The sequence below is a fragment of the Pezoporus flaviventris genome, unplaced genomic scaffold, assembly GCF_033815535.1.
Source record: "Pezoporus flaviventris isolate CSIRO_AGI_PZ_B2104156 unplaced genomic scaffold, CSIRO_AGI_Pfla_v1 ptg000064l, whole genome shotgun sequence".
Taxonomy (NCBI): Eukaryota; Metazoa; Chordata; class Aves; order Psittaciformes; family Psittacidae; genus Pezoporus; species Pezoporus flaviventris.
In genome coordinates this window covers 62838-83253 of record NW_026892612.1, presented here as the reverse complement: position 1 = coordinate 83253, position 20416 = coordinate 62838, and the positions used below count along the sequence as shown (strand labels likewise).

The window sequence follows — 20416 nt, the reverse complement described above, 5'->3', positions numbered from 1 at the left end:
TATGTAGAATGTACTGAAAATCTTCATGATGGCGCTGTCTCTAACAGGAGTTATCTGACTAAAATGCTGTAAAGATGCCTCAAAAAAATATGTATCTGTGTATAGGAACATGATCCTATCATATGATCAGAAATACAGAGATGATAGCCAAATATGAGTATAAAGAAAGATGTAAGCCACTTACTTCAGTGTAGGATGGTAAATAAAATGTCCACAGACTTTTAAAGCTTAGAAGCATAACATTCAGATGTGTTTGCATGGTTGTTTTTTAAGAGGGAGTCAAATACCAACTTAAGCCAAGAAAGGAATCTTTTCTTGGAGTGGAGTCCAACACTGCATTCAATATAATGACAAGATGACCTGGTTCATGTACACATATTAATTATATTTATGCATCTGTCCTCTCAAAAATATTTATAGGCCACCTGTAGACTTTCTGGTTCAGATTCATGAGTTCAGAACAGATTCATGAGTTCAGGCCAACAAACTATTATTTCTGCATGAAACTGAGAAATTTCATGTTGAATTGCCATGATACTGACCAAAATAACAGGTATATATAAGGTAAAATAGTCAGCAAAGGTCAGAGCCTTCAAATGACTCCAGAAACTCAAAAGCACCTTACTAATCCAAATGCTACATGAATATATGCAGAGCTAAATATGTACCTTATGATACACAGCAAACAGCAGCTTTGAGACAAAAAGAAATAGTGTATGACATTGCTCTCCTTATGTAGCACATGAAAATTACTGGCAACCAATGTCATGCAGACTGAAACCATTACATCTGTTGGTCCAAGTTTTGCATTGGATATTAAGGTAAACTTCATGGGCCAAGTACATGACAAACATTACTTAACCATCTTCACTTGCAACTGACAGAAATGAGTTCCCTAATTGAGTAATTTCATCTCTCCAATCCAGGCTGCATTCAGTTCACTTCTGAATTATGACTCCTTGACTAATGCCTGGAGGAACTTCAGGGAACTATGTGAAGGTGTATAGCCCTGAAATAATTTAGCTTTCAACCTCACTGAAAGAGCGAGCAAAGGAAGCAGCACGTCAAATTCTTTCTGTAACTACCAGCTAGGGCAGCCATATCAGGCTGACAGCCTAAATCCAGATGAGAAGATTCTGCAGATAGGTGCATTGAGAAAGGTAAAAAAAGACTGAGACTGCATGGACTCTGTGCATACCTGATATACCCAACAAATAAGTATCTTGGTAATTAAATTCTCACTCCTTCTTAAAAACTTCATAGCAAACGCCATTTAGCAAAGTAAAAAAATATAAGTTCATATTTTTGGGCTTTCAGAGCATCCCTTCAAAAGACTGCTATCAAAATTGAAGTTCAAACATTCCCACTTTTGGGCACTGAAAAAATGACAAGTGTTCAGCAATTTCTAGCAGAAGGAAATGAAAGTTCCCACTGCTTCGTTCATCTTAGTCTGAAGTCACATTCACTTCACCAGTACACAGCCCTTGATAAACCTGAGAAGATTCAGAAGATACACTTCCACAGCACACAGACAATTGCAGCACAACTTCTACATATGGGCTGACACATTGTTTTATACCCCTATACTTCATCAACAGAAACTGTTGGTTAGAATACAACCGTAAAAGCAATGTATGAAATAAATCAATGTTCCCTTTATCTGTAAGGACAGCAAAAATTATTTAGGAGTTCAGTAGTTCCTCAACAGAAATCACAATACATGATTCAGAATGTAAGCCACTTAATTTAAAATTAAATATAATAAATGTAACTGTCAATGAAGATAGCATGCTGTAACTACTTTCACTAAACACAATGAGCCAATATATTCTGATACAGTTACATAACTAAATTTGTAAAAGGTCAGAAAAATGGAAGCAAGTTGCACTACCTTGTGGGTTAAACTGAGTCTCCTGGAGAACAGAGATAATTTCCTCTCGTGGGGGAAGATCTGGAAACTTCTCCTCTAGGACTGACAGTACTTTCTCCTGTTGCTCAGTAATTCTGTCAGCCTCCAAAGACATGCATTTGAAGAGAATGCTTCCTGAAACATTGAAAGACAAAAATCAATTACCTCTTTGTAAACAGCAAAATGGTACTACAGAAACAAGAATGTTCGTTGTATCGCCATCCAAGACTTTTCCTTTCTGGAGGTCGTTTCCACTGACAAGTTCACTGAATGAGATATTGAATGCTTTTCACACAGAAGCATCCTCCTAACATGAAGGCAGTTTCTAAAATCTGAACTGGGTGGCTTGTCAGAGCCTATGCTCCATATAACTGCCTGGTCCCAGTGCTGCTACAGTGTGCAATATGCTTCTGTATGTCTAGCAGAGCTCTGTGGCATGGCCACTAGTGAGCAGTGGGACACCAGGGCTTCTTCCTTGCTCCTCTCTCTAAGAATTAGGGAACAGTAAATCTACATTGCCAACCTTCCTTCTACAGACATGTCAATGAACCGCTACAATGGATATAAGGAAGAAATTCTTCACTATGAGGGTGGTGAGACACTGGAACAGGTTGCCCAGATATGTGCGAGATGCCCCATCCCTGGAAGTGTTCAAGGCCAGGCTGGACAGCGCTTTGAGTAACCTGATAGTGGGGTTCAACTAAATCATCTTGAAGTCATTGGCTATTTTGGTGTAACTGACCCTGGCTAATTCCTCATCAATGAACATACCAAAAAGCACAGCACACTCAGGCAGAGAAACCAAGATGCATTAGACTTTAAAATTTAAGAGAAACATAATCCAATGAATAACTTTACAATTGGTATGTTCTCACAATACACAGGTGAGTTTGATATCTTTTCAATCAACTATTTGTTGATTGCATATATTCCATCCTGGATGTGAAACATTCCTGATGGTTCAAAGTTTAAAGTCACTCTTTCATTCCCTGGAGATTGGGATCCCATTTATTAATATACCCGAAGACAGCCTTTGCTTCCATTTACTCACACTGAATTAAGGATAAAATCTCATACTTCAGCACTGAAATTATTTATTACTCTGCTGTGCACAGGGATTTCAAACAAGTCTATGACTGCATTGTATCACGCAAGGTCAATGAGCAAATCAGTACAATAGTATAAGGTAGTTATTGTAAGCCAAAGTTTTTAGGCTTTAGCACAGAGCCAAGAGAGGAAAAGAAAAACTTGCACACAGCCATCCTCAATCTCACTAAACTGACTAGGACCCAAACATCTTGTATGTGTCCATTTTTCTCCTGCAATGTCATAACAAAAACAAAATAATAAAAAGCATTTATTCAGAATTCACAAGGCACTTGCAACACAAAGCAGTTTTGTGGTGCTAAGTACACACTTCCTTATTAGACAAATTCTGTGTGGGCTAAATAATAAGCAATGCTTAAAGCTGTTCCCCACAAGATACTCATTTCTGGAAATTCACATACAGAAAATTCTATTCCATGTTCTGTTTCCATTGCAGATACTGTAACTGCCAATAATTTTTTAAATTCACAGCACCTCTTTATGTCATTCTTATGATGACTCTAAGACAATATTCCTGCCCTATTTGATAGTACTAAAAATATTAAAGAGATAAAGACTGCCTGAAAATCATGTATACTGATTTAGACTGACATATGTAAATTCAGGTACACAAAACATGGCTCCACAAGCCTACAGTTAAATAAATGATATATAAACACCCAAGATACCTATATGTATTAGCAAAGCCATTTTTCAGTCCCTTTTCGATGAAGCAAGTTTCTCAATCAACAGTCTTCAGGATAGATTATCTAGCAATATTCCTTCATTGTTCCAACCTCTAACAAGACTAACAGTGCCTCTGCTACATATTCTTGCCCATACCTTGTTAAGGTCTGTGACCAAAATGAGTTCAGAGGCCCACATCACACTCCCAGTCAGCACAGAGCTGCACCTGGATAAATGGCAGCTCAGCAACCAGGTTGCATTAATTATTGTAGCAACAGCAATCTGCTTTTTCAGCAGTTGTTTTTTCTTCCCTCTAGGAGCAGACAGGGGAATTGCTCATACACACACAAAGGAAATGGAGACTGCAGCAAAAAGTATGGGAGCTACAATGCATGCTCGAATTCATCATACAATTATCTACTGAAGGGAGGCTGTTGCATATCCCATTCAGCCTTACAGCAGCATTAGGATGAGCTAAGCAGTCTGTCCACCTGCACGGGCTCTCAGACACACAACGTACCAAACTTTTACCACAGCTCTGTGAGCCTCAGTGGGGAAAGTATTTGGAGAAGACCAAGAAGAGAAAATCTTAACAAAAACATGCTAGGAAATACAGTAAAACAAGAGGCGTGAGTTTTATACCAAATCAAGCTCATCAGTTTTGAAGACAATGTGATGTGAACTTTGTTGTCTAATTACACAGAAATAACTCCTATGTAGGAGGTTTTCTACAGCCAAGCAAAAGGGTATTGGAAGGCAAGACAGGAAAGGAGTTGAATGAAGAGAGGAAGTGCCTTATCTTTCTCCAGTTACAGGAAACAGGATAAGTGACAGCACGTAGCTGTGGTTAAACTAAAACATGTTCTAGCAGCCAGGTCAGTACCTGGCTGTGATTTTTACAAATGCCTAAACTACAACAGTTATGCAGCACCACAAAATCATCATAAGTATCTGTCTGCTAAAATATTACATAGATTTCTTTCACACCAAAGCAGTTCTATTAAAGTCTTGCAGCAGCAACATTGCTCATGCCAATGAAACTAGCTTAATTATCCTAAACACATGGATTGGTGGAAGGAACCTTTCACATTATTTATCTGTTACCCAATCAAAAGGGCTAGAAAGATCACCTACAATATACTGTGGCAACCTACCATGCACTTCTACAGATAGCAGGGTGCATTTGTCTCTTACTTTCATATGTGTGACAAATTCTGGGTTTCTTCAATGGTAAGGCTGTCTTAGATTTGATCTCACTTTTGGCAGGACATAGACATTACTGTAAAGCTGTAAAATCAGAATGTGTTTAGACATGCACTATACAGCAGCATCTAACTGGAGGCCTTTACTTTTCATTGCTCTGTTAGCTTCAGGATCAGTTCTTTTTCATATTTTGATCCAAAGCAAACTTTGAAATTTGGAATTTACCACTTAATACAAGAATGGAATGCAGTCAGCCTGAAATAATGCCTCATCATGGGCAGATATCTTAGAAAGGTTTCTAAAAGGTAGTTTTTCCCACTCGCTTGCAATTGATAACTTTTCTACTAGGACAAAAGCAAGAAAAAGATCCTTCTCAAGTTAATAGGGTGTTGGCAAGCCATAACATCAACATTTATTTTTCCTTCATTCTTTAATACTCTGCTCATCAGCAGGAAAGAAAGGCATGTATGCCTTCTCTCCAAGCACCCTCAGCATCCCTGTGAGGGTTAAGATTCCAGGTACTTTAGAAAAACACCTTACTCAAGATACTTTTGCTTGGCCAAAGGTCAGCAGTCTACTCAGTCATGTGTTCCCTTGTAAGTATTTGCTCTAAAACAGTTACATGGGCTCAGAAATCTCCTGCAGATTTCACTGAGTGCTGGTGCAACTCCCCGAGGCTTTCTGAAAGCATAATGGAGGTTGCTCTATCTGCTGACTAGCACAGAAAAAAGAAACATACAATAAGTAGTACAAGATTCAGTATTATTTCTTGCGTATATCACACTACATTGCAGATAATTCTTTTTTTTTCTTAAGGAAAGGTCACTAGAAAATAGGCTAGGGCTCTTACAAAGAAAAAAAAAGTGTGTTTTATTCTGTTTTGCACAGCATTTGGAAGTGGGGCATTAGTTTTGCCAAAAGCAATTGCTGTGCATTAATATTAAACATGATCTAATGAAGGCAGAAGTCGTTTTGGGAAAACATTAAGAACAGCAAAAGCATCTCCTGAATTACAAGTTTCTGGCTGCGAGAAACAGTACAATGAAAATATAGGGATTTCTCCTGCCAAGGCTTTACTACATGACCTGCAAATATAAGAAAAGGGAAAAGGGGAAAACCAACAATACCTTTTGGAAATTATACTTCAACACTTTCCACCCCCCAAACCCAAACTGTAACAAACCAAAACCAAAACTGTACAACAGACCCAAGCAAGCAGTCTTCATTGTAATTAACAGGAAAGCCACAAAGCCGGTATAAAATGTAATCTGGGGGTGGAAGGGGAAGCAGTGCCTCCAAGAAAACTGCTTTCGTATATAAAAACAAAAGATCAGTCCAAATAAGTGCAGTGTTTGGTGCAGCTGTAAATGATCCTTTCTGTCTGGCATATATATTAAGAACACATTAATTAAGGAACATGCGAATCATTTGATTGATGTGCAAGATAGAGAAAAGGAAAAAAAGGGCATAACTCCTGAAGTGCTTAAAAGGGCATTTCTTAACATTCGTCTGTGTGGCGTGAATAACAAACAAATCTTCTCTACTGAAAGTCAGACTGCCCTACCAGAGCACGAAAAGACCTCAGCTACACACCCCATAAACTGCAAAAGCAGATTCACATAAAAAAAAACAAACAAACAAAAAAAAAAACAACAAAAAAAAAACATTGCTGGTGCTCTTGTTGTAAATCTGTCTCTATTTACATGTTGCAGACTGCACCTTGTGGCATCCTTCAAGGCCTTATACAAATAAGCATAAGGAGGCATTTCTGAGAGCGCACTGACACAAGGTACCTGACAGTGAGTGCCTGGAATCACATCCTTGCCAGCTGGCTGCAACAGAAAATGTAATGATTCAGCAGTTTAATGGATCTTGAGTTTGGCAACAGTCCCCTTGTAAACATCTCTGGGGAAATAAAATAATACAGGCCCAAGACTCTGGCAGGTTCTGTAATTGTTTGCTGCTGGCACAAATCCAGGGACAGCACAAGTTCTAACTTCAGGCAAATATGGTTATACAATACTCTGAGTCTTCAAGCAAGCTCTATTCAAAGCCCAAGGGTAGCATTAACTTACAGAATGTCTGATGGGGAGACAAAGATACCAGGAAAGCATTCAGCTGAAAAAAGGTCCTTAATTATTAAACTGCCTAAATCAATAATGCTCACTTTCACAGGAAAAGTCTTTTAACTTTTTTTTTTTTGAACATAGAAGAGCAGAGGAAGTTTGTTCAAAGTTGAAATATGGCAGGTTATAAACATCTGCCTTTGTTATTAAAATTAAAAAAAAATGTTAACAGACTGTGAGAAAAAATAAGTTTGAAAAAGAGTGAACAAGAGGCAACAAATTAAGCTGTCACAGCCACTATGCAATAATTATTAAAACATGAGATATCCATATTATCTTTCAAGTCTTATAGCAAAGCACTCACTGGAAAGCCAGAAATGACAGACAAGTTACCAGCTCAGAAACTCAGATGTTAGGATCTCTCAGCTCCTTTATGAAAATAAAATAATAATTCTTTGACTTCCACTTCAGCCTTCTATGGTTCTTTGGCCCAAAATTTATACATGCTAACAATATGCAGATTTACACTTGAACAATAAAAGTGGGAAAAACCCAGTAGGACTTTTTCACTGGTTCTACACTGTAGAGTGCCACCACAGAGAGGGTCCATTCTGCAAGCCTCCATACACACATTCACTGGTAATGAGAACAAAGCAGCCACCCCTCCTTTCAGAGCATGATATGTGGACATGATATGCGGTCCTTTTATTTTCTATGCTCACACTGAGATGAATTTCAAAAGCTGTAGTTTATGGGCAAGGCATTTGAAAAAAAAGCCATAATATGTGCAGAGAAGCACAAAAGCTAGACTCCATGGAATGACAGAATCAGCCAGGTTGGAAAAGACCTTTAGGATCAAGTCCAACCACTACCCCAGCACTGCCAAATCCATCACTAGACCACTAAGGGCCTTATGGTTTTTGAACACTTCCAGGGATGCTAATTCCACCACTTCCATGGAAATCCTGACTTGGTAGGTTGTGTTTGATCTTTTATTTTCAGACTGCTATAGTCTGATCTGCCGTTTAAATGCATTTATATATAAGATTTTTATTTTATCTTATTGAAACCAGTAATGGGATTCACTGACTTTTCTGAATTCGCAACAGAAGGAACAAAAACCTTTTCTAATTTAAGAGACCCACAACAGGACTCACTGTATGCCTTAGCTTTCTATATATACAAACTGCATGGCTGGGAGAAGTAGAAAGCCATCACAAGTGCAGCTGTGTTTTGTTGTTTAGGCTTTGTCAATCACTTCTCACACAATGCAAGAGAAGGTACACAGGCACTCCTATACCCAGGAAGTTCCTCAGATATGTGCTACCAAACACCTTAATTTAAATGAAATTAATTTTTTTTTTAAAAAAGCTACTCCCTCAAAACTGGAAGTGCTATCTCTTTTATGCAAGCACTTTCAATATTTCTCTAGTAAAAACAATTTAATTGAATTTGGATTACAAACTGGACAGCAAAAACGTGCAGACATTTACACCCACGTGTAACAGTTGAACATATTCTTGTTCATTATTCAGAGCACTGCCTCCTGACTCTTCCCACCACCAAACATCCTTTTTTGGTTCTGCCTCCAAAATCAATTATTATGCTTGGTCATTTGCCTAGATTCCTGGATAGCTACTCAACAGAAATTTGCAGCTTACAATAATATTTCATGGCAGGTTTACTAGGGCTTATTAGCATGGAAAGATACTAAAAGAGCAGGCCAAATACTGCGTTAATGTTAATGGTTCTTCTATGGAAACACAAAAAAAATACCATTTTAAATTTCTCCTAACATGTTCATTATTTAGTTATTACGTTGACGAGTACAACGACAAGCCAAGACTCCAATAGCTTCTGAAATCTTAATGCAGACAAGTTTTCATAATCTTCATTAAACATGCCCATATTAATTTCCTAAAAGGGCATTTAATAGTTGCATGTCAATTAAAACCCAAAATTTTCAAAATTCATGAAACACTATTAAAATTCAGTAAATAACTTGAAAGCAGCAAAGCGTTCTTTTCAACCCCAGTTTTGTTTCCAACTGAAGAGTTCTGCTCCAGCAAAGAAACTGAGGAAACTAATACAAATGATGAACTATGAAGACAGAAATGAAAATACTTCTGACAGCTGAAGCCCCCTCCTGTATTCTACCAGGCATACAATACAAAAGAAAAGGAGAGCACAATGAACATGTAGTTGAAGCATTTTTGAACAATAAAAGTTTCACATCATGCCATTAAGATATCATGCTACCACCATCAGGAGAAGCTTTAATGTGTAAATATTAGACTCCAATCCATATTGTTGTCCACAGTGCCCCTGGAATCTTTGAACTGCACAGCTTTTCCAGCTACCCAGCTGGTGTGTCGACAGCTCCATTTAATATTCTTGTCAAGTGATACAGCAAAGACCTCTCATGCCTATTTTTAAATGCACATTTTTAATATTCAATATAATGTTACTCTTTAACAAACTCTTTACTCCCTGCTTCTTTTATGAAGCTTCCTGTGGTCTTTAAAGGGATTGTTAACCAAAGAATGGATCACACTCTTTCTGCATGAGCAGATTCAGAAACACTCCATTAAACCTTTCAGTATTTAATATAAAGAGTAATCTCTTACCTCTGAGGAGATACGCCAGTTGCTGAGTGATTAACTCTGGTGCCTCTTGAAGAATCTCTTTTACTACTACTGAGGAAGAAGATGCTTGTAACTCCAGGCTGCCATCACATTGCTCATCTGGATTGATGACTTTGACAACAGCTGATTCCAAACTTTTATCCTCACTATCAAGCAAATTTAAAAGTTATATATATTTTTTTTCTTTCTAGCTGCTTGACAATCACTAAAAAAGTGCAATTTTATTTTTTTTTTTAATTCTGGACTATAACACTATTGTTATTGGTACTTGAAGTCTGCTATAAAGCCAAAGAACATCATAATGAAGTCCTAAAACTGTAATTTTTTAAATGAAGTGTTCACAAAGATTTTATTACTTGATAAATCACTAAGACATAAATATTTATATTTCCATTACAAAAATATTTAGAAATTAATAATTTGGAAAAAAAAATCTACATGTACTAAAATTATCACTCTTTATATAGGGGAGATTTGGAATTTTCTCCATTGAATATTTTGAAGACTTACAAAAAGTCTTTGCATTTTATGTTTCTGCTTATAACAGCAATAACAAAGCCAACTATATTTAATAATGTAAAACATTAGTCATAATTATTTAGAAGGCAGAAATACAGGAAGGGACAGCAATAAAACAAAAACTAAGCTTATGGATGATTTTTACTCTCAAAAAGCGAAGGATGTACTGATCTGACTGCAGTTAAAGAATCAATAGCTATGAGATTTATGCATATTTCTCATTTTAGATTTTCCCTGCTCTTATTCTAATCTACAAACCCCTCAGTAAGATGGTGCCATAGCACAACACGATGTTACTTATCTCAATTTAAGTTCTAAAGAGAGCTGGAAGTAAACAACATTCTTCACCCTGGGCAAAACGGGCAGACCATTATAAAGAAGCTCTCTATAAAAGATTCACTACAGGCTTCTAAATATTCCCTCTTAAGGATGGATATATGGACTATGGTATTCCACAGAGCAACTGTGAGCCTCTGGCACATTTTGAGAAAAATGATGAAGTTTGTGAGGACTGCAGTTATCCAGCAGCCATCTTAACAGCACATATGCAGATGTACTGGCTGTCTCCAAATCAATGTGAGAATCCTAATGCCTTTAGTGAAAGCTAACTAAGAAGCAGCAAGAAATCCGATCTTTTATTTACTGGTTAGAGAAAACTTCCAGATAATTTAAACTAAATTAAAATATCTAATCTAACCTGTGTGAAAAAACAAGGTCCTTAAAAAACTGAATTTCTATTAAAAATGATGGAAAGACGACTATTAAGTTTGTTACATTTACTGGAGACATAAGGGGAGAGAAAATGTATTTTAGCTTGCTTTTTAACCTTTTTGTCTGTGTTAGCATAGTAATACCAATATTACCGGAGAAAAGATGTACACCACAATTTTTAAAACAGCTCAAACCCACATAAGCCATCTTGTTGTACATACAATGCAATACCTTGTCAGCATGTTGCTGTTTACAAGTGTTAAAGACAATTTCCCTTCAGCATTCAGCTGGTGCAAATTGATTTCATCTCGGAAGATATGGAACGACTCCGGGATATTCAGCTCCTCCAGTATGAATCTTGTCTCTGAGAAGTAGCTAAAATCTCTTCTTGGTATGTTCAACACGGGTAAGCAAAGAACATCAGGAGGACTGACCTGTAACACAAGCATGTGTTTGTCATTGTTGCATAAATGAGACCTGTTTTTTATTAGGAAGATGTTTTAACAGTGTGAGTAATTAAACACAGTCTGAATTTTCTGTTTGGTTTTCCCCCACTTAATTTTTTAAAAAATGGGTTGGCTTTGGATTTTTTTTCTTGTTCTTCTGTCTCTGTTTGCCTCCTACGGAATCACTGGGAAATCAGAAATAAGAAAAAATTATGTACAGGGGTGATTAGTGTCTGCTACTTAATATGTCACCTAATATCCACTCATTAATTTTTGTATGGAAAGAAATGTAAATTGTTTCTATTTAAAAACCTTACCACTGCTTATAACAAAACCACTCCAGATTATTTTTTTTACAGTATGTTTTAATTGACTTAACAATAAGGTGTCTGTAACAACCTGGAAAAAATAAGACCACTCAGTCCATTTTTTCCATTACCTTGTCTAAAAAGTAGGCATAGGCCAGAGTAGAAATGAGCGAATCCAAATCACAGGATTTATTTCCAAGAACAACATGGACTTTCTCCAGGCATTTGCTCTTGTTCTGTAACACATTAGAAGACAATTGCAGTGAGCGACAGTGATGAGAAAAAACAAAGCCCAGTCACCAAGACACTTCAAAAGATAAGTATCAGGCATTGTCCTCAGTTGTAGCACTTTTTACCATCAGCTGAAGAAATGCACTCTGCTGTGGGATCAGGCACAATTCCATGGCTTCATACCTCCCAAGAAGCCAAGAGATCTGGTTTTCCTAAGAGACCTCAGTTTAGCACCCAGTTGAGATCTAAAGGGACAGAAGTCCCTTCAGCAGTAAAATAACAAATAAGCAGCTTCGTGTATATATAGTAAAAGCTTTTGAAAAAAATCTCACAAATCTAATAAGAAAAGCAGTCCCAAAGAGCATGGAATTACACACAGCAAACTATATGCAGCAAGTTGTAATTTTAATTTTCCCTTTTTAATTTGCTTGGCTGAAATGAATACCTACACAAAGTAAATGGCTTCCACCCTGACTCTTCAGAAGCTGAACACACTCCATGAAACACTGAGAGCTTTGAGATGTTCTCACAAGCAAAGGGAACCAAGTCTGTTCTACATTTAATAAAATTAGGAACCTTCCAAACACAAGGAAGACCAACTCTGTGAAAGCAAAATATTGCAGAGAAATGTCAACTTTCTTCATAACTGTACACAGAAATGTAAGGTGATGATTTTCACTTATGCACATCATTAATGTCAAGATAGCTGCATGGAAATTTTCCATTTTATTTTATCTTAAGGAGCTAAGCTTCTTCTGAAGAAATATATCTGACTGATGCTAAGGTAGATGTTTCAAAACCAAATATATGAAGTTAAATGTTGTTGTTGTCATATACAACATATTTTCCTCTTTCCAGTATATTTTTGTTACGTTGTTCTTCTGTAGCACACATTTCTGATTGATTTGCCGCCCTAAAGAATGAAAATAAAGTTCACAAGCCTTTTTAGTATTATTCAGTTTACAGAGATCTTTTTCTTTAGGTTCATCACAACCCAATTCAACCCTGAAAAAGAAGGAAACTGAATGAACTGACAAAATCTACAAAGTCACCCACTTCTAGGATTAAGTAAGAAATTTTTGTCTTGTTTTTAGAATTCATTCTCTCAAGCACTAAAATCTGCACACTTGTTTATACAACACACATAAGCTGTACTTGTTACATAGGTATACTGCAGTTCTAAAATCTGTAGAAAATCATTTGGAAAGAGAGCTACCAAAGATGGAAATCACTCTGCATTAACAGCTGTCTAAAAGGAAAAGAAGAATTCAGATTTCTAAAACACAAGCAAACACCCCAACATCTTTCACTCATTTGCATGTGCCACCATTGCTCCCTCTTTATTGGCTCTTCAGGAATGTGGACAGAAAAATTACACAAAAATTGAAGAATTAAAAGGCTGAAAGTTTCTGAACCCTACACTTGACTTCTGAAGAAATGAGAAAAGCATGGCTATAACGAGCAGAACAGAAAGAGAACACAGCAGAGAAAGAAAGCTCTGGAGAACATCTCTTTGTAATCCAAACAGGTCAACTAGCCATCTGAGGACTGGTATTTTTAATTCCAGAGCACCAGAATTTCATCAACACATATGAACCAGAACAGACTGTGCAAGAACAGGCCATCTCCCCAGACTGTTCTCAAGAGTCTAACAAGAACTCTGAGACGGACATTATTAAGATGAAATTTTAGCCTGACAGTAAGCAAGCTAAGAATCACAGAGCATATTTCTTGTTAGGCTATTAACATACTATCCCTCCAAACAACTGCAGGTTTCTTCCAGAATATTTATACCTAAGGCAAACATGAAGTCGAGGTAACCTACAACCTGCTGCCAACTCTTTTCCAAAGGAAAAGGAATGTAAAACAAATCTCTGAAGGCGTTCAGGGGTTTCCTCTTGCACACTGCCTTTCTCTGGGCACTCCAGGGAGGGTATACTTCTGTTTCACCCACTACAATTGATTATTTTAATGACTCTACCTCTCCGTAAGAATCTGTTCATTTGCATTAAACTACCCCATTTCATTCCCTAATCTCCGGTTTTTGGGGTGTTTTTTTTTCAGCAAAGTGTTCTTGCAACAGATCTTTTTCTAATAAAATATGACAGCTATTATACTAATGTTAAAATACAAAGTCAACCTGTAAACTGTCTTAACAAGTAATACAAGTTTCCATCTCCCAGACTGCATGGCCAAAATTGGCAAGAACAAATACCAAAGTAAGTCTGTGCTTCACATTCTGATGATGTAAAACACACTGACAAGAGAGAACAGTGATAGTTCACAGCTTGTTTCAGCAGTCTGAGAAATTTTCTTCATTAAAAAAGGTGTGAAAGCATTATTTCTGAAGAAACACCTTCTAATACAAAGTCATGTATTACCAAACTAATCATTAATAATCAAATTTTTATTAGTAAAGTTGTAGAGTACATTTGGGTAGCTAATTCTTCCTGTAGCTTTGGAAACCCATAAAGGGAGCAAAATATAACAAAACCTACCTAAAATGTCACTCTTAATCATTACTAGAGAGCACAAGATGTTTGCTATTACTTTCCTAAATTTACATCCTCCATTTTCTGCCAAAATAGTGTTATCCACATAAGTAATCTGTCCTCCAAAAGACAAAGCTGGATTTGATGATCATTATCAGTCCCTTTCTACTAAAGATATTCTATGATTCTCTTATACATTTCTAGAAAACAGCAGAAATTTGAATCAGACAGAAACAGATGAGACTTGCAGACAATCTGCACCTGCCACAGCTAGAAGTCCCATTCCAGCATTTTCATTCACATAGTATGTGCTGTCCCATTAGAAGTGAAGTTAACAGTGTCAGGGTTTAACCCCAGCCAAAACCAGGACAGAGAACTATCCAGCTGAGCAGCAACTTCCCTAAGCACACAGATGTAATTCCTAAGCACAGATCAGAAGCTACAGTCTAAGAACCACCACAGGCAAAACTAACCAGCCAAGGACATCTGCAGGGAAGCACATAAACAGGTACATGCTATCCCTGACACAGCTCAGAATATATTTATTTACCTTTCCATCCCCCAGTGATAACCACTAAAATAATACAGGGGCACATAAAGATCACACTTGCATAACCTATTCACATGGGCAACGTTTTCTACTCCTAGCATCTTTATTATTTGAACAGGGTATTTATGTGATGCCAGAATCACAGGCAATATATTTATATAACCAGATAGCATCTCCCCCATTGTAATTTAACACAGGAGACTTTCTTGTACCAACAGCACAGATAATTTATCAAAACCTCAGTGATGACCGTAGTTATATAAGTGAGAGCAGGTTAAATAATGTTCTGTCCTGTGCTGGACAAACAATTTTGAGATCCGTGCATCAGGTAATAGACAACTCTGCCAAACTTTGGTGATAAAAAATTGAATGCTACTGCAAACATTCATCTAAGCACAAACAGATGTCGTATACCAATTCTACCACAGGACTAGGAAAGCTGCACTTGTAACCTTCACATTTATTTGCAGCATCTTGGAAGCTGTGAAGTCACTACTTTCACCATGACATCACTTCCTCAGATAATCAGCACTGGCAAAAAGACACCACCATCCATGGAGAAAAATCATGAGATACTCCTTCGGGAACAACCACAATGTTGTTTATTACAACTTCTAAAGCAATCAAAAGCTAGCAAGAAGGAGGATACTGATAGATCTGAAGCTATTTTAAGAGGAATAACTGAATAAAATTTTACATAACCTTTTCATATTGATTAAAATTATACGTTTAAGGTCAACGGAATCCTCAATACAACCTATACATTTTCATCTTCCAGGGCTTAAATCCAACCTTATCCATAATAATAGACACAGAACATTACACGAAACAGGTGTTCCCTGTGACGTGCTGCCTATTTTGTATATTTGGAACAAAAGTATGTTATCCCTAAATTCTCACATCTGGTAATGCTTTTCAAAGAGCACATAAAAGAAGCGGTGTTCTCTACCTTTAGTGGCATCTTCAGCTCTGATAGACTTACGGCAAAAGATTCCCCTGTCGGGGAGGTTGGTATTACCTCTTCTGAGGCTGGGGAGACTGTCTCCTCGGCTTCTATGGCTGTTTGTGCGGTCCACAAACAAACATGAAACCAGCATGAGCTACTGTTGCGACTTGATTTCCTATATATTTTTTTCTAGAAGACCAAAGCACAAGGTCCACTGACACTCCATACATCCTGTTTTAACACCTTCTCTTCACCTCTCCCGATCTCTGCTCTTCTAATACCTAAGCATAGTTTTATTCTTTTCTTTTTACCTTCTTGCAGGTACAAGATACATGATTTCACCAGCATTTCCTCTCACCATAGAAGGAATGTAGCTCTCTGAAGGGCTTTTTAGAATCTTACTACTACTTATCAATAATAACCTTCCAAAAAGGTATTCTCTCCATTAAAGCAACCCTGAAGTACGCCCTCCCAGGGCATCTAAGTTTAATTTTTGTCTTTTAGCTCTGAGATTGCTTCCTTTTTCATCATCTCAAATACAGCTAGTTTTCATAGTCTGCTGCTTGCTAATCATCCCACTAGGAGAAGAGCAGACACACGGATGTGTCGGGATTGTTTCCAGGTCTTTCCAAGCAAAGACCCCACCAGAGAAGCCCACAATCAGGAAAAGAAAGCTATATATGGACAAACTCTCTGCAATAGGTCTAAAATGTGATTACCTCCTGCAGCTATCACAGCTAAACCTGAGAGGAATCATGAACCTTAAATATCCCTGAGAATTAAAAAAATTAAGATGCTGATGATGAAACTGGAACTCATAAATTAAACTACATAAGAAACCAATGATCTCTCTTAGTGCTGATGGGGTTTTGTTTAGCTAGATGCTAAAACACTGGATGCCTGGGACAAAAAGAAGTAAAGAAATGATGTGTCATTCTTAGATGGGATCAATCAGGATAACTTAATTCGGATCAGACCTGCGCAAATCAACATTCACTTATCATGCTCAAAAGAGATTTATAAACATCAAGCTGCTTCTGCAATCTAGTAAGAAATCTCTTCTGATAGTCTGATATTAAAGTGAAGAAGTTCTCATATCTGCCCAATCTTCTTGTCCTTAATCAAACAAAAGCATTAGTATGGCAATTATATCTTTATGTAACCTCAGTCAAAAACACCTTGTATTGTTTTTCACCTGCATCAAACAGCTGATTCATCCATACTGCATAGACTGGCAATCACGTTTGCAAAAACTCTGGCCATATTACTACAATGATCCATCAAATTAAAACATCCCAGTCAAAAATGACATTGTCTCTTCCTCTTCTGTTATTACAGAAGCTGAAATGATCTTGCAAGTCAAGAAGACTTTTTCTAGTATGAATAGAAACCCCTACAAAACGCTCACTGTCAAAAGGCAAAATTTTTTTTTCTTTTCCCTCTCTTTTATACACACCCCCATGCACAGACACACTCACCACACACCACAGCAACCATACACAGCCTTGCTTTCTGAGCCACTGTTTTCTTTTTGTCTCAAATCTAACTGGATCTTTTGTCATTCAGCTGCAATGAAACTACTGCGTTTTACTGCACAGGATGGAACAGCACTTGTCAAGGATAGCAAATCTTGAAGGCGCTATATGGCTTAACAGAAGCATATTAATAAAGAATAAGCTGAAGTCACATAATAATAGAGTGTCACATACTTACAATGCTGAAAGCTTCTCCAACCTTGTGCCTGAAGCACTAACAATGGTACACAGATGGACAGACTTACTTAGCTTTCCTGGAGATGCATGGGGAAAAAGTCTAACTACCTGGACCCAGGACAAGACAGTAATAAGTACTGCAACTGAGATTTTAAGTCATTCACTTACATGAGAGAGGACTTTTGTATCCACTCAGTAACTCTGGAATTGCACCTCCAACCCAGAAGTAAAGCTTACTGAGCAGTCATTTTGGAGCACATCCTGCATTTGCCGTTTAGTATTAGGCAGTATATACTTCCATTGGCCTGAGGGCTTTTAAGTTGATTATCCTTCTCTATTGCCAAAGAAATGGCTTTAAGCCAAGGCAAAGCTGATTTAATGTATTATGCAAAGTTCAAGTTAGTTTAATATTTCATAAGTTTTTGCACATGAAAGCTTTATGCTGGTCTGGGGAAAAAAAAAATTCAAAAATTCAAAAATTCAATGCCACTTTCAGAAATCGTTGGATAGCCATAAAATATCACCTGATATTTTGTGTTGAATAAGATCTAATGCTAAAAGACTGTAACTAGTCTATAACAAAGGCTAGGAAAAGATCTTTGCACCTTAGTTGTCACGCATAAAGAACTTACCTGAGGCCTAATTAATATAACAACCCAGTCTTACCTGCACTCCCATCTCTGATGGTGACTGCACTCCCCAGAGGAACATAGCCTTGTTGAACAAGCAATAACAGTCTTATGAATTAATACATTAAAAGCCACATTTAAGAGTCAGATGTTTGCTAAAGACAGTTTTATTTAAAGGTGCTGCTTTCCCAATCATACTGTTCCATAGAAGCACGCTAATCCTTCAAAATTAACAATGGAAATTTGGCAGCCTAACTCTGGCATGCCAGCTAGGCAAGGAAGTCTCATCCCTAGATTGTTCCTGAAATTTCCACAAAACGGAAGCTCTCTTTTCCACTCATTTCTCATCAAGAATTGTTGCAGCCAGCTACTGCTGCTGAGAATTCAGTCCAATATTTCTGCATTACCAAGAGGCTCTGATTTGGCAGCCAAACTTCTCAATGTTTAAGAGTTACTACTAACTGCAAACATTTATCCCCTTTTCACTTTTAATTAATTTTAACTGCGTGCAAGTCTGTTCTGCCTGTTCTTGAAGGACCTTTTTTCTAACTTCACACCTACTCCTATTCACATTCCAAAAATTAAAAATGAACAATGATTTCTACATGGAATTTTCATTTGAAAAAAGAATATTTTGAGTAATCAAATAATGCAGAGAGGCCATTTAAATATCAAAAGAGGTACGACAGAATTAAAAACATCAATCAAAATCTTATTGGCTCCTTTTAAAATTAGATTTATTCCATTAATTGACACTGATTTTCTACAATGTACTATAAGCTTTACATGTTCACATTCTCTTGCTTTTCAAAATTTTTGTTTTTAAGGACAACTTTTGAGACACCACTTCTACACTTAATTATGGGGTGCAAGTATATCGTATACCCAATGGCATCTGGGTTTCAAAATGTGTCATACATAGTGTTCACACCCAAGTTCACACACCCAAGTTCACACACTTTGGAAGTATGACTTTGGCATCACATGAATTGATCCCAATTTTGCTGGTACATCAGGATAAAACTCCCATTAAGTCAGACAGATACTAAATATGCTTTCTCCTAGGGAATTAAAGAAACTGAATTTTTTATTATACAAGTGAGGAGGGGAAAACTTATTTAAATGACCTTAGGCTCAGTAAAGACATCACACTACTTTTCCTGCCAAGACAAAACAGGATACACTCTCATATGGCTGAAAAGGGATAATGTCCCCAGCAGAATGATTATTTAAGCTTGAATCAGCAGTACTTCAACAGCCTTTCAATAGGATTCACTATCACAGAAGTTACTAAAGTAAAGATGGAAGTTCCTCTCTTCCTTTCATGCTGCATTAACTCACTTGTTCAAATGAATGTGCTCTATGCAGGATTAGTGCTCTCACCTAATAACTAAGTATCAGGAATACAGTATACAGCAATTCACCTCGTCAAAAGAACAAGTTATATTCCTATTCAAGGTTATCTTTAGTTTCTAAATCCAGTCACAGCAAATCTTTGAATTTTCAGCTCAAGTTACATGACTCCTCTTCCCTCTCCTTCCCCGCTTGCCACTTAATATTAAGTGGCAAGGGTGAGATTGTGACACCTATCAGTTTACAGGATAGCATTTATCTCTGTTAGGAATTGTTTGGCTTCTTACAGGATCAAGGTGTCCCTTGAGATTAAAACCAAACAAGTTAAAAGTAGGGGAGCATGTTTACCTGAGGAGAAGAATGCCCCTGTCATACTAATTTTATCAGTTCTATGGTGTGTCAGGAGGTGACTGGTAGCAATAATCTCCTACATCAAACATTGCACAAACTGAATAAATTATAGAGAGCGAAGAGAAAGTGTAGTGGAGAAAAAAGTGGTGTTTTATTGTGTTTTGTTTTAGTGAAGGAAAGGGAATTCAACTCAAATAAGGCAACATTTCTGTCACTGACTTAACATCTGACCTCAGATGTGCTCTTCCCTAAAACACTGGATGCAACTTTGCAACTGAGAATAAATCTACCAAGAGTTAGAAGGCACAAGAACACCATGCTGTACAGGAGCCTTTAGAACTTCATGTTTCTTAAATCAGTGTAGTCCTTAGCTGACATGCACAGAGTTGAACAGCAAACCATACTCTGAAGTGAACCAACAGCCCAGCAGAAATACAGCTAGTAATCATACAAGGAGACTGAATTTTCTGTGTTTATATGAGTAATATAAAAATTCACCTCTACAAAAGAAAAAGTTATATTCCTATTCCAGGTAATCTTTAGTGTCTAAATCCAGTTCACTCCATTCTTCC

At 37.2% G+C, this 20416-nt stretch overlaps 1 protein-coding gene across 7 annotated transcripts in view; it reads right to left on the bottom strand.

Moving 5' to 3' along the window:
- PRUNE2 (prune homolog 2 with BCH domain) overlaps positions 1-20416 on the bottom strand; it is a 144285-nt gene that overhangs the window by 102294 nt on the left and 21575 nt on the right. For all 7 annotated transcript variants that reach the window (XM_061470753.1, XM_061470757.1, XM_061470752.1 and 4 more), the window contains exons 2-5: positions 11712-11816; positions 11058-11260; positions 9579-9742; positions 1892-2044 (exon numbers count right to left, since the gene is read on the bottom strand). In XM_061470753.1, coding sequence (XP_061326737.1) covers positions 1892-2044; positions 9579-9742; positions 11058-11260; positions 11712-11816 — 625 coding nt within the window. The remainder of the gene's footprint in view (positions 1-1891; positions 2045-9578; positions 9743-11057; positions 11261-11711; positions 11817-20416) is intronic.